Source organism: Embiotoca jacksoni, unplaced genomic scaffold (assembly GCF_022577435.1).
Source record: "Embiotoca jacksoni isolate LCO1_2020_lvr unplaced genomic scaffold, fEmbJac1.0.p SCAF_16, whole genome shotgun sequence".
Taxonomy (NCBI): domain Eukaryota; kingdom Metazoa; phylum Chordata; class Actinopteri; family Embiotocidae; genus Embiotoca; species Embiotoca jacksoni.
The window spans coordinates 9,792,926-9,808,141 of NW_027185296.1; the positions used below are offsets into that span (position 1 = coordinate 9,792,926).

At 43.9% G+C, this 15,216-nt stretch overlaps 1 protein-coding gene across 1 annotated transcript in view; it reads left to right on the forward strand.

Moving 5' to 3' along the window:
- Positions 1 to 14,941, forward strand: part of atp10a (ATPase phospholipid transporting 10A) — a 42,516-nt gene extending 27,575 nt beyond the window's left edge. Inside the window, exons 15-21 of the mRNA XM_069150831.1 lie at positions 5,169 to 5,245; positions 6,386 to 6,511; positions 6,662 to 6,862; positions 8,376 to 8,456; positions 8,582 to 8,686; positions 10,675 to 10,862; positions 11,034 to 14,941. Coding sequence (XP_069006932.1) covers positions 5,169 to 5,245; positions 6,386 to 6,511; positions 6,662 to 6,862; positions 8,376 to 8,456; positions 8,582 to 8,686; positions 10,675 to 10,862; positions 11,034 to 11,658 — 1,403 coding nt within the window. The 3' untranslated portion in view covers positions 11,659 to 14,941. The remainder of the gene's footprint in view (positions 1 to 5,168; positions 5,246 to 6,385; positions 6,512 to 6,661; positions 6,863 to 8,375; positions 8,457 to 8,581; positions 8,687 to 10,674; positions 10,863 to 11,033) is intronic.
- Positions 14,942 to 15,216: the final 275 nt, after the last annotated feature.

The following is a 15,216-nucleotide window of genomic DNA, read 5'->3' on the forward strand; positions in this document are numbered from 1 at the left end:
AACATCCTGGTTTTTTTTAGCTCTTGTCCTACATGTGTCATTGTTCATGATCCATCCTGAGATCACTGTTAAAATTGTGCAATTAGACCAACTGACTTCACCAGAAGAGAAACAAAATGTTTTTACTCTTATCATATTGTGTGTTAGTGGTCGCAGAAACAAGAATTTGACCCTGTTAGAATCTAAATTTGAGATAAAACCTTCCTAATTATTCGATATATACCTTTAAGCTGTAGTCTTGAACCTTCAGGCTATCACCATTATGTAAGATACAGCAGCAGCCAGACAGGTCAAAACACGCCCGAGCCCTCACAGCTGCTGATGGGAAAAGTATAAACTTGAAAAATGCTGCTTTTTACAATTCAGAATGGCTCCTCTAAAGTATTTATCTTTCACATAGTCACTTAGTTGAAACACATTTCTTTTAAACAGAATCTAATCCTCACTAGTGTCCGGGTAGCGAACCTCCCTCCTCCGGGGCGCAGCAGGTAGTAAATTGAGAAGAAGGCTGCAGTTGTACAATTTTATTTATATGCTAGACAGAAGTAATGAGCCCACTTAAAGTTCAGTAATTTAATTGTATTATTTAGTTTAGTTAATAATCTATTACATTACTCGTTACCACCAAAAGTAGTGGAACATAACATGTCACTCCCATCGCTGTTTAAAATAGATAATCACTGCATAGCCACAGTGTGATAAACATCCAGGCCAGCAGTGTTTGTTGTGTTTGTGCGGTCGGTCCATTTAAAATAAAGACCAACTCAAGTCGGACTCATTTATGTACATCTGTGATTCTATATCAACCCGTTAGCTCCCAGGAGTTTGGGTTGTGTTGTACCATACTTGGTCTCTTTGGTTTCACCACAGAAGGACTGAAATGTTGAGGACGATGCCACAAATCATCAGGTGACAGATGTTAGAAAATCCGGCTCCCTTTTTTTTTTTTTTTAAGTAAATAGCTTGATTTGTTTTCATCTCGAGCACCTGAACTGATGAAATAATCATCAAATTGCCCGTGTGGTAGCGTGCAAGTTTCTCCACGCCAAACCAGAGATACCACCAGGCTGGCTCACATTCTCCATCTCTTCTTAACCATCTCACCTCTCCACCTCCTGCACTCTTCTTCTGCTACAAGGACTTTTTGAGTGTCATACAGTGTTAATTGTTTTCCATCTGCCATGTAAGTGTTGATAGGACAGTGTGCTTTCTGATGGTGTCTGACAAAGCACACGTTCATGTCTCACCACATTTGGGGAATTGTCCTGTTTGTTGCATTAAGAGCTGCTGCAGCCGTCGGCCTCCCAGATTTAGTTGTTTTCTGCCTCCGGTCTCCATAGAAACAGTCAAAAGTCACATCTGCTCAGTCAAAGGCTTTTCTATGTTTTTATTATTTTCTGCAGTTAAGTACAAAACCGAAGACAAAAAAAAAATGAAATAACACATATAGAATTATGTAGCAAACAGAAAATATAAAAACACAACATAAAGAACAGTGATCAGTGAAGCATAAACCACAGGGAAATATCTTCCCTTCATGACCTTGTTCAGTTGTTGTTTACTCTGACTGAGTTGTTGATTTATTTTTATATTCCCTTTGAGAGTAATTTGTGGTGCAGCTGAACTACAATGAGTTATACTGAGAGGTGTTCCTAATATATTGTCAACCCAGGGGACAAAATAATAGGAACACCTTGAGAGTTCATTAAGGTCACATTATAGACCGACCCAGTCGACTCACAACCACACGACAGTTTACAGCCTGAGACTTCCCCTCCAGTCAGTTAGAGCTGCAGAAGCTTTTCAGATGAGAGATAAAACGTCTTAAAGCAAGTCTTGTTTCTTCTTTAGGTAACAGTTAGATTGACCATGACCTGGATGAATGAGAATCTTCACAGATGTTTGACTGCACAGATAAGACTGAATTCCACACAACTACTAAACCTCACTGGAGCCTCTGCTGGCAAATATCCAGCCTGTACACACGTCTTCTTTTAAGTAAACACATTCTTCATCATTTTTAATGCCCACCTCATATGAACCTGCCAGTCATGTAATAAAAACCTGATTATTTGCACTATGTTCAGGCATCCGAAACAAAAACATGAGCAGCTAATAATTTGAACGTCCTGTCCTGCGTTTCAAATGTTGTGCTCGTGTACCAACACTCACTATTTTGAGTGCATACGTGCGTTCACACTGTCAAGTACAGAAACATGTGGTGCGCTACAAGTACCAGGATGATGCACTCAACAGTCCAAAAAAGAAGTGTGGAAAGTTGGACACTTGTCACCTGAAACGGTCCCTAACTTGTCTGCGTAGAGGAAGTGGGCGGGGCCACCGACGTAAAGAGTTTTCAAATGAAGGCGTCTGAGGAAGCTGCAGCTATTCCTGAACATTGAACAAAAGTTTTTCTTTTTCACGAACTGCTGCTGGACGGAAGCCATCTGTGTGTTTATTGACTGTGTTAAACAGAGGGCACAAAAACACATTCATTTCTGGGTGAAATAATTAAAGCTGCAGGTTTTTCGGCAGATGATGTATTCACATGCTGAGGTTATTTTCCGGTCAGTTCAGAACGGCCGAACAATACCCTGTAAAACTACAAAAGTAAGAGTCCTTACGTGTAAGAGCAATATTTATTTGTGTACTAAGGGATCAGATCTTGCCTATTTGGTTCTGCTTAGCAAACAGAAATATTTATAACTGAGCTCATATGGCACGTGGCTGTCAAATAACCCTGCAGTGATTATTACTTACACGTAGCGATACTCAATCAGGTTCCTTAAAGGTTTGACTTCAAGCCTCATCAGCACATTATTGATCTTTACCTGTTTAATCTTGAATTCTCTTTTATCCATGTGGCGAACACACAAGCTGCTGGGTGGTCCTCCTCGTCCTGCTGTGGTGTCAATAAGAGCTGACTTTGAGAGCTGCACCAGTCATCACACACACACACACATACACACACACACACACACACACACACACACACACACACACACCCTTCACGCCTCTGCTGTGACCACTCAGTCGAAACACTGTTATTCTCAGTAATTATACGCCTCGGCTTAATGAAGCCGTAGCACAACAGAGGTGACATGAGGATGTCAGCGTGACTTATAACTGTCTCCCCTGTTTTCCCCATTTATTTGCTCCCCCTGCACTCGGGAGGATCCGCTTTTTGCCAGCCAAGCGTTTCTCTGTCATTGCTATGTTAGCAGGAGTGTGGAGGGAAACACTGCAGCTCCTCGCATCGCTTTTTATTTTCCGTCTCTGTGGTGACGGCAGGGGAGGGAGAAGCCCTCACGCGTGTCAGTACTGCAGTCTTATCATTACAACACCGCGATTCAGAGCTGTCAACGTCATCTGCTGCCACACTGAGAACAAGTATGGACACTTCCACCTTTTGTTTTGTAATTATAATCTCATTTGTTATTATTTGGTTTCTATTACAGTAATTCAAATAGTTTACAATACAAAATAGTAATAAGAAGATACAAAAGATGTGAAATCTGCTGCAGAAAAATTATAATCAGGCAATTATTGTTTAAATCAGTAGTGTTGAAATAATCCTAACAATTTAAGAGTTATGGGGCAGGAAATAAATTCACAAACACTTACTGGTTCCACCCTCTTCATCATCTTTATTCATCCCTCAAAGGGATGGTTTTCATATGCAAGGTGACTGAAGAAGGTCCAGCTGAATAATAAACTGAAACGTTTGCAGTTTTGCACTCTTGCACAGACATTGCTGTAAATATTTACTATCCATTTTTTTGTTCTCAGTGTGTGAGTGTGTGCAATTTCTTTTCTGTATCACAGCAGCAAAAATCACGGCCGGTGTTTCATTGTTATGCCCAAGACACCTCGGGAAGGCTCAGCAGCATTCCTGCCGTCCCAGAACGCGTCCCCTCAATACTCACACCCACCACCCCTCCTCCACCTGTTTTATCTAAACTAGTAGAACTTGTGCTTGCATACTTTAGCAACGTTAACTTTGCTCAAAGCCACATGATCACATATACTACACAAGACCATCAATACCATTCATTCACCCAATCCAAAGACCTCCCTGTTCAGCTGCTTCCACCACCTCCAACTGCCTGCTGATGCCTCTGTCCTCAGCTTCCAGTGCTGATGTTGACCACACAATGACTGCAGTCAGCTGGTTAATGGTTACTTTGAACTATTAACCCACTTTTGTATAAGTTAACGCTGTGTGGGCTGCAGCCTGCAGCGTACTGTAGCAGCGGCAGATGAATTACAAGCGAGGCAGTTAAAAACTGTACGTGACGGACTTTTGCTGGATGTTTCAACAAATTGCTCGTGATTTCACCCTGACGGCAAAAGACTTGTAGCACTTGTGGCAACGAGCATCGTTATGATCGACTCCAGTGAAGAGTAACCACACTTTTGTTATTCTGTCAGCAGAGTGTCTGCAGGGACAAAGATCTCTTTATTTTAAGTTTACAAGCACCGGTTCTGCTCTTCCCGATACACAGGTGTCGTTTAATACCGGAATCCAGTACCCATCCCTGTTTATCATATCACTAACATGCCACGTATTCAGCCGACAGGCCACGGTTTGAACATCCCTGCTGCAGCAGGTGATACACTGCTGCTGTCCCAGTGTGTCTGAATAGATTTTATCGTACTTTAACGGTATTTTCCAGATAACACAAACCTGTATCACCACCTACCTCTCACATCCAGCCTGTTCTGCCACCGCAGGTCCATTAACTGTTGTAACAACAAAACCCAGTCTGCCCACCAACAGTTAATCTTCCCACTCCACCAAAAAAATTCATAAATCTGTCCACGGTCCTGGAAGTGGAGCAGAACCAGAAACGCTGCTCGTCAGCCACCACGGCGGGCCTGTCTCTGAGCAGGTAGCAAACAGCACCGCATAACAAACAGAATAAATAAGCTGCAGCTGAAGAAGCCGACGGCTCTGAAAGCTTCACGTTCCTCCCACGTAACAACACAAGCTCAGGGAGACACACTGGCTTTTCCATCCTCTTCATCAAGCTCAATAAAGCACCTCCATCTCATGACCTGTGTCTGCTTCCAGGCCGACCCGGGCGTCACCCGATCTCTATATTAATGCATCTTTGCTTTTTCTGAAGGACTATTTCCTCTTTTCCACTTTACCACATTAATCACAGGCGATGGGGCCAACGATGTCAGCATGATCCAGGTAGCGGACGTGGGCGTTGGGATCTCGGGACAGGAGGGCATGCAGGTGAGGAGAAATGTAGGCGGGGCATGTGAAGCGGGAGTATGTGTGTGTGTGTGGAAGGAGGGGGGGGCGGGGGGGAGGTCGATTTACAGTGGACTGTAAAAACGCAGCACAGCGTGAGAGATCCTGAGGACGAGAGGAGCTACGGGAGAGGAGATGAGGGGAGAAAACCGGCGTTCTTTAGCATAGTTAATAGCTTTTCATTACTCTTAAGTGCGAGTTTTAGCCCACATCCACACACATCCTCTAAATAGGATTGCCTGTGTTCCGCTGAGTCAGGCAGCTTGCCCGGCGTCCTGTGGAGAAGCGGCACATTTCATGGGTGCTTCAGCTTGGACTCCCATCAAGCACCACCTTCTCGTCCTGCTCTAAGGTCACAGCCAAGGTGGCGTCTCTGGCAAAGGTAGCAGAGAACAATGTTGAAAACCCGAGTCGGCGCTCCTTCCTCGCGCTCGTTTTCCTGCAGCACCCTGTTCCCCTACGGTGCTCTCACACATGATGGAGATTCCCAATTAACTTCCAGGAGGGAGGCTGCGCCGCACATCTGTGAAAGCTTCAGAATCCTGTCTTTAACTGAGCCGCTAGATTAATCACTGTTAATCAAACGTGCTCCTAATGAGGCAGCGGTCACTCCTCGGGACTCCTCAGTGTGCTGAGTCGCTCTTTTCTGAAGTCGGGGCCGCCGCACGCTGCATTATGATTAACACAGCTTTCCTTTATTAGCAGCGCTCTCCCCACACGGTCGTTAGGAGGCCGTTATTAGAGCGCAGCAGAAACTAAACGGGGCTCCCGCTGTTATTTCTCTTGTTGACAGATAGTGTTGACAGCCGAGAGGTGTCCTGAAGGGTCAGCGGCGCCGTTTAAGATGTAAGTTACAAAGCAGGCCCGACTACAGGGAGGGTTTTAAGATGTTGATGGATGAGACGGTGACTCCCAAAAGGTGGACAACTCGTTTAAGGGTTATTGCTTTGGAAAGATTATAGCCACTGAAGATTCATTAGAAATGAGGCAGGTGAGTGTGGCGAGGCCTCGACCGGTGATTTCCTCACGTGTGCTTGTGTCACGCGGATGTCGACGGTGGGACGGAGAGACGCCGCGGAGGAGACGGGAGACTGAATGTTGGGTGCTTGTGGCGTCTTGCAGGCGGTGATGGCGAGCGACTTTGCTCTCCCGCGCTTCCGGTACCTCCAGAAGCTCCTGCTGGTTCACGGACACTGGTGCTACTCCCGGCTGGCGAACATGATTCTCTACTTCTTCTACAAGAACGCTGTGAGACACTTTTACCTCCTGATCTGCAAATGCTGAACTGATGTGATGAGATGGATGTGAGATGGATCGGGGTGTCTTCTTGTCCTTCTGTCCTCGCAACCTCCCCCCCCTCCTCCTCCCACTCCCTTCCCTTCCCCTTCTCTCCCACAGATGTTCGTGGCGCTCATCTTCTGGTATCAGTTCTACTGTGGCTTCTCAGGTTCGGCCATGATTGACCAGTGGTATCTCATCTTCTTCAACCTGATGTTCTCCGCCTTCCCACAACTCATCACCGGCACTCTGGACAAAGACGTGTCGGCAGAGACTCTCCAGCAACTACCTCAGCTCTACGTGAACGGACAGAACTCCGAGGTCCGGTCCACTCGTGGATTTGTGCCTTTTCTTTCCTTTTTCTACGTTTAACAATATCATGGCTTAAAGGAAGTTGTTCCCATAAACTAATGCCGTTTTTAATCAGAAGCTTCATGAAACTGACTTCCAAATTGTATGATTTTACATATTACGTGACAGAAAATTATTATTACCAGAGCATCCTCTGTGATATTTGTTTTATTATTATTATTATTGTCCAAAAATAATTGACAGTGTGACAATTTTAAAAGCTATTTATACAATCAAACATTATAAACCTATGCAAGCCTACCATAGAATGCACTTAATTATTATAAACAAAATCAGTCAAAACATGTTTATGTTTTACTTTTGTTCCCTGTTTAACGTTTATTCACGCAAGATTTTGAGAATTTTTCTTTCCCAGCAAAAGATTTTGATCTGGTGGTCTCGGGCCGGGGTTAGCGAGTTAGCATGCTTATTTCACCAATCATATCTGCCTAATGATTAACTATGTATTCAATAAATACTTTTTTTTTGTGGACAAAACATCAACATTTCTATCTCTTCACATTCTGTGGAGAAAAGTAGTTCATTCCTGAATATTTCAAACAGAAAATCGTGCATATTTCTCCTTTTGAGTGAATTATCTCCACAGTTGAAATAACATTCATATCTTTGGCGATCCTCGGATTTCATGATCAGGTCAAAATTGCACACAAAAAAAATCCCGAAAGCTTCCGATGCTCCAATAAACCACAACTTTACATTGTGTCTACTGCTGATAAACAAATGCTAGCATGCGAACAGGTTTAACGAAGCTGTTGAATTTTAGCTGCACAATTACGGTGCTAGCATCAGCATGTCGGCAACCAAACAGATGATGGTTTGTAAAGCTCAGACAGGTTACAGAACTCTGGGAAGTAAAAATGCAGCTTTCACTTTACAAAATAATCCATCAGCAATGTTCCTGTGCATCTGCAGCGGTCGACCACGTTACGTTGTTTTGCAGCAAAAGTTGAACCCGATTCAATTTATTTGCCCACCAATGCTTCGCTGTTTCTGCAGAACCTTCTGTTTACCAACACTGATTCCATTGAAATCAATACGAGGGCGGCCATTTTTGTTTTTTGTCAGTTCTGAGTCACACAAATTGGATTTTTTTTTTTTTTTTTTTTTTTTTCCAAAGAAAAGCACAAACATCTTTCGTGTTTAACAGAATCAATCTACTATCACAAATTATTTTATTCCTAGATTGATTGGTACAATTAGGACTTAGTCAGGCTGTTTTCATACATAAAATAGAGATGGTTTAAAAGGGCAACAGAAATGTCCACTTTGTGTTTAAAATGTTAACGTTTGTATTGAATCCAATTGAGAAAAACGTTGACGTGGCAAATGACTAAATTGACAACTCAGCTTGAACTTTATGATGTAAATAATTTATGTTCTGCTGTTCATTTGCTGTGATCTCAACCTGTGCCGGTCACACTGAGGAAGTAACTAACTCTGCTTGTCTGGATTTATCTTGCAGGAATACAAGCCATATATGTTCTGGATGAACATGATCGATGCCTTCTACCAAAGTCTGGTCTGCTTCTTCATTCCTTACTTTGTGAGTCTGGTTTGAATTTCCATGTCAGCTCATCTTCACTCAGATTTTCCTTGTTGCTCCTGTTTACTCATCAAACCTCCCCCCCCCCCCCGTCTCCCCCGCCCCCCTTCTCCTTCCCCCCTCAGGCCTACGCTGACTCTACCGTGGATCTGTTTACATGGGGAACTCCCATCACCACCTTCGCCTTATTCACCATTCTGGTGCATTTGGGCATTGAGACCAAAACCTGGGTAAGAAACCTGCTTTTTGGACTCACTGATGACGACTCAAAAGATCCTTTCAGCTCCGCGCTGCTTTGTTCCAACCGAACCCGCGTCTTCGTGCGGACGCCGTTGTGAGCGGACGTGGATGTTTAACTCCAGCTGATTAGATTGAATCAGAAAGCTCTGCAGCATCGGGGGCCGATATATCAGCCTGACGGCGTGTCTGCCTCCGTCCAGGCCCTCTGCAGACATGTCTGCAAAAATACCGGATTATTTACCCCCACCCCACAGCCCCACCCCCACCCGTCCACTCCACTCTGTCCGCCTCGGTTTCATTCCCAGGTATCCGTGCGTGGTTCTCGTAAACAGCGCAGCAGTCTTGGTCCCGAGCCATATAAAATGTATGACCTTGCATTGAATCAGAGTCTTTTCCATTATGTGCCGGGCTGTAAATTTAGCCTGACAAGTTTATTTTTCTATACATGAAGAATGTCCTTTTCACTAACTACCTTCCTGGACACGATTGCCCGTCGTGCGGAAGAGAATGGACCGAAGGTGAAACACTCCCCACCACAACACCGGCAGCTCCTTCCCCCTCCCGCCGCTCGGCACCATAATGCATGCCTGATTGGTAAACGACTGAGAAAGTCAATTAAAGATATCCGAGGTGACAGCCGGCAGCGCTCCCGTCTCTTCCCCTGTACAGGAGCTGCGAGGCTGCAATTAATTGTGCGTGTCAGGATCATACTCCAGTGAGCCATTGTATAGTACTCACTCTGTCAGACGTCTGATCGGCCAATCGACTCCAGGATGAAACATGAGTGGGGTTTTTTTTTTTTTTTTTTTCCCTCACTGACTTAAACTTATTAAAGAGCGCAACACGACACATCTCCATATGTTGTGGTTTGTGTGCATGCGGTGGTGTTGTGTACCTGCTCAGCCCATTAAAACTGAGTGTAACATGCATCCACCTTTCAGACCGGGTGATTTAAACTTTCGAACCGGATGCGACATGAACACATTTTGATGACGTAAAAATAATATCGGACCTTACTGCCGCCTTACTGACCGTATGTAAAAGTGGAAGTAGCTTCAGCGTCTGAAAAATGAGACGGATGCTCAAGTGCCTGAAACTGCAATCCCACCGAGGGCCACTAGAGGTTCGCTCCAAAAAGCCTCCAGTTCCATAAACTCCCATTCAATTTCTTTCGTGAAATACAAAGTCAATCATTTTTTTTTCCAAGTTATTTTGGTGTCGTGAGCTAAAGTCGCTCCTCTCTTAATTTTCTTTGTTTATGGATTTGTTTCCTTTGAAATTTTAATGAACATCAGTGCAAATGCAATAATTTTTTAACAAAGCCACAAATTTAATCTCTTTACTGGTAATTATTCCACGTTTCCATCTGCAACAGAAGCTAAGAATTGAAGGTTTTATTGAATCTTGATTAGAGCTGCAGGCTGAATGCCGATACGTTTTGTGGCACAGACTGAATTGATTTAATACTCTCTAGTAACAAATGTCAAGCCCATGCTAGATCCACAGTGATACATTTGTAGATAGGTAGATATACTTTATTGATCCAGCGAAGGGAAATTATCTTTTTTTTGTGTTTTTAACGCACAACTTTTGCTCCATTTACGCAGGAGTAAATCTTATCAGCGTCAGTGAGCCACAGGATTTGCCATATGTAGCCTCTACTTGGACCTCCAGCCACGTAGATAAAATCACTCCATTTCAACTGAAGTAAATCTTCCGTTAGAATGTCTTATTTCACTCTTTTTTTTTTTTATCTGTTTTTATGCTTATGTACTATTCGATTTTTGAGATGCTTCAGACTAGCTGACAAATAATCACTGCTCGGACAGTAGATCGATTTCTAATGTGACTCTGGCCATGTGACCGTCAGAGGGGGATGTTGGTTGTTCTACGTTCTCTTTCTTCGTTCACGTAAGAACTTTTGCTTCCAGGTTTCCTTTCTGTCGTGACGTTGTGTTCCTTGTTTCTTCCCCCGTAGACCTGGATGAACTGGCTGTCAATCACCTTCAGTATCGCCTTATTCTTCACCGTGGCTCTGTGCTACAACGCCTCCTGTCCCACCTGCTACTCCCCCTCCAACCCGTACTGGACCATGCAGAGGCTGCTGCTGGACCCCCTCTTCTACCTGCTCTGCCTCATCACGCCTGTAGCCGCGCTGCTGCCCCGGTACACCGCGTTCAATTCACCAGCCGGCCTCTCAAATATTTGCGATGAGTGATGTGAATTATGTCTGTTATTAATACCAGGTGCCGTTCACGTTTCTCCCCAGAGCCTGGCATTCATCGTCGGAGCGGTGCTGAAGCGTCTGCTGACGTCTGCCTCTGCTTTACTTTCCAGATATTTCTACAGGGCGTGTCAAGGCACGCTGTTTCCAAGCCCGGTCCAAGTCGGAAGACACTTGGATAAACTCCCCGCTGACACCTGCAGGGACATCCTCAGCATGAGCAGGGTCAAGGTGGGGTCACCGCTCAGCCCCGGGCCTCCCTTCCTGTCGCTCAGCAAGCCCTCGCCGAAAGGTCGCAATAAAAAAGACCAGAGGAGCGTCTCCGGTTCATCACAGGCCAAACAGGGTCCCGTCTTTCAAACAGATGAAGAGAAGGGCCACGGAAGCCCGTCGGGGCCCAAAGACAATGAGAAGCGCTTCTCAGATCTCGGCACCTTAGTCCCTTCAGAAATAGACACTCTTCCCTACACCAGAGACACTCCCCCGCCTCCTTCCACCAAAGACTCGGAGAGTCTCGATAAAACGTTAGAGCTGTCGGATAGGAGTCTGTCCCGCTGGCTCACCTCCACGCCTCTGCTCACCTCGGCAGGCAGCGTCCAGCTCGACCTGCCGCCCGACGGAGCCGCTCAGCGCGTCAAGTACACGAGGAGCTCCGAGGAAAGACTCGAACCAGAGGGCGTTCATCCAGCACACAGGACAGAGCAGGTGGCGGAGCAGTCGCAGCACGCCGCCTCGTGATGGCTTACAGTCTTAATAACTATGTTACTCCGATTTGCACGATAGTTTTGTTTTTTTTGTTTTTTTTTAATCGAATTTTATTGTATTTTTCAAGGAGATTCTTTTATAAAAACATATAAATAGGTACTTTATATTTTGGATGGAAAGCTAAAGATATTTTAGAAGTGTGGGAGAAAGAAGAACTGGAAAATCTCCGTTTATTTGTCTTTTTGAATCCTGGGAAATTTTAATTTCACAAAGAAGCATCTCAGTACTTGATCAGGTGTTCGTGTAAAGAAGAGCACAGTAGAGACATTCCACTGCTGGTTTATTTCGGAGTTAGTTTCCTCTCTCATATGGTACCCTCACATCTTGGCCTGGAAATGCGTTCAGACCTGGATCGGACACCACTGTGGCCTCCAATCACTGCTGGAAGAGAACTTTTACACGTTTTTAAGTTCCCCCACAGAAACCTGTTTGACTTTTGTTTGTGAGGACGTCCACGAAGACGATCCCAGAGTTGTATACAGTACTTCCATACAGCAGATAGTGGCATTGGCTCAGCGCACATTTTAGTCTTCTTGCTGGATCTATGTACAATTGTTTTGTTAAATTTCAAAGAATGAAAAGCGTGTTTATAGCTGTTCTGTTGCACAGTGCATTCTGCCGAGTAATTATTCCAGCTGTTGACTTTGAATTGAATCATGCATTATAAGAGTTCACTGAGAAAATTCCATTTCAGTCACCGAGGATCTACCAGGAATTATGCTCCGTTTGTGTGTGTGTGTGTGTGTGTGCGTGTGTGTGTGTGTGTGTGTGTGTGTGTGTGTGTGCGTGTGTGTGTGTGTGTGTGTGTGTGTGTGTGTGTGTGTGCGTGTGCGTGTGCGTGCGCGGTTGTCCATCGACTTGTTTGCTGTCTTTCAGCAGTGCGTTTTGGGCATTTATCGCCTTTCTTTCCCAGAGTTGAGACGACAGAGATCGATATGGTGCTAATGGCTTTCTGTCGAATATGAAGCTAAAGCCAGAGACTGAGACTGAGAACAGGGTGGACAGGCAGTCTGACTCTGAGGCTTATTAATCAATGTCATATCTCATTTGTTTATTCTGCTAAAAAAAAAAGAAAAAAGAAAACCTGGAGCCTCGCCATCGTGTTTGCCAGATAACAAGCTGAAACTCCAAAAAGTCACCGCACCCAGACAAGAAGTAGTCTCGTTGATAATCCCTCTGAAACCACAGATGTCAGCTTTAAACTTCAGGTTGTTTTTTTAAATAGCTTAAAGAAAGGAGGCAGGTTAGTGGATTTTCTTATTTCCAGGCAGAGCCAGGCCAACTGTTTCCCTCTGCTTTCAGTCTGTATGCTAAGCTACGCTGACCGTCGTGTGCCTCCAGCTTCATAAATAACATGCAGGTGTGGTGACATCGTTCTGCTGAACTGAGACAGCAGACAGTTTGCTGTGGACAAAGACTGGTACCGGGGAAACAGCTGGTTCTGTAGAGCTCACAGTAGAAGCACCTCTAAAAGCTCAGTTATATCTCGCACCCAGCCAGAAAGTTAAAAAAAAAAAAAAAAACATGTTTTATTTGTACATCACTTTTTATATACAGTAAACAAACACACCATTTTATGTTAATTAGTGAGATTTACAAGTGCTGCAGGCATATTTTGTTTCCTTTGACCAAAACCGCCTCCTGGTCTTTATGCTAAGCTGTTGTGTGGCTCCAGCCTCAATGGAGGTGGTGCTGGCAGACAGTTGGCCTGGCTGCCAGATAACTCTTTCCAAAGGTAACTATATTCACCTTTAAAAAGCTCACTAATTAACACTTCATGTCTTGTTTGTTGAGTCTATATGAAACCTGGAGTCTACTCCAGTATACACCCTCTATAAAACTATAAAATGTTGATTTTTATATGGTAGTTTTTCTACCCAAACAATATAAATAAACTCAATATAATGTGTTAATTCGTTTGATTTAGAGGTGCCAGTCTTCATGCTGGGCGAAGATAATCTTTGTCTTCATATTTACCCGACAAACAGGGTGGTGAAAGTGGGATTAGTCTCCTAGTCTGGTCTCCGTTCAGGAAGAAAGCAAACCAAACATGTGCCGAAGTCTCAAAGCATTCCTCTGAGATGAACAGTAGCTACCATCACGTTTCATGAACACGTTTACTTGAAGGTCCTTTCTAAACCGTTTCTTTCATGCCAGTCTGATTTTCTTCTGTTCAGCTGTAAACCAAACCTCACAGGTGCTGGATGTTTCTCCCAAATGTAAAAGATGAGGCTTTAAAATGTAACTTTGCACTTTGAAAGCACTATGTCAGAAATGGAGTTGAGTATTGTTGGCGCCGATGACGTGTTCTTCGCCCAGATACAGTATGAACAGAATGGGATCTTTAATTCCATTCTTCACTTTGCAAACAATATGATGGTCTTCATCATGCACAACCTCAGTTTGGAAAATTGGAAAGATGCTGCAGTTAGTTAGGTTATTGTTGAGCATTAAAGCAGCGGCACCTTTAATAGTATTTGACTGTTGTATCTCTTGCGTCATTGCAGTATGTTTTTGTAAAAAGTAAAACATTTACCAAAGATCATTTATATTTCTGTATTTTCTAAGCAGTAGTATGTGCCTTAACACTGGATAAGAAATTGCAAATCTTCTCCTGACGCTGAATCTGTGTTTGTTTAAAGATGACAGAGCATCATGTAGATATTTATGAGGCTTCATGCTGTGGTTTCTTTCCTCCTGCCTTTTTTTTTTTTTTGTATTTTTATTTTCCTTTTTTTTTTTTTTTTTGCACACAGCGCCTTTCTCTGGCGTGTAGCTCAGATTTGGACTCGTCAGTCGGTTGACTTTGTTTTACAGGTTCTATCCGATCTGCGCTCTGCGTCGCACCGTGTGCGCCAGAGCGAAGCTGCTGCATTCCTACGTACTCGCTCCCACAGGAACACTCGCTCTCACCGCACACAGCTTTGAACTTATCTGAGCTCCGTTTGTTGCCTCCTCATTTCTGTTTTTGTTACAAGGTGGTCCGACTGCAAGTTCCTAATTATTGACATTACGCTTTAACATTCATACGGGGAAATGATCTGCTCTTAATCCTTGAGTGCAATATACTTGGAGGTATTAATCTACACGTACGATCTGGGAGGAAACAGATTGTAGTACGCAGGACACACTGAAGAGCTGCAGCCCATCACCAACTTTGAAAAGATATTTCAAGTGTTGTTCAGAATTACAAGGGTTTTTTTACATCAGTTCTTTGTCCTTCGAATAATTGGAAATGTCCTGTATGTGGCTACTTGTGAACAAAATTCAAATAAAATAAATTCTGTATTTATCCTTTGCTGCCTGTTTGTTTGATTAGGATATTCAAATTCATTTCTTCATTTACTATTTGCTTAGTAAAACATCTCAGCCCTAATATTGAATATAATAGTAAAGAGAAAAACATCCGTTATCTATACTAGCTTTATTGTGAGCAGGGTCTGAGTGGGCTGGAGCCTATCCCAGCTGACTTTGGGTAAGGTCGGCTGCACCCTGGAGACGTCACCAGTCCATCACAGAACCAACACGGGA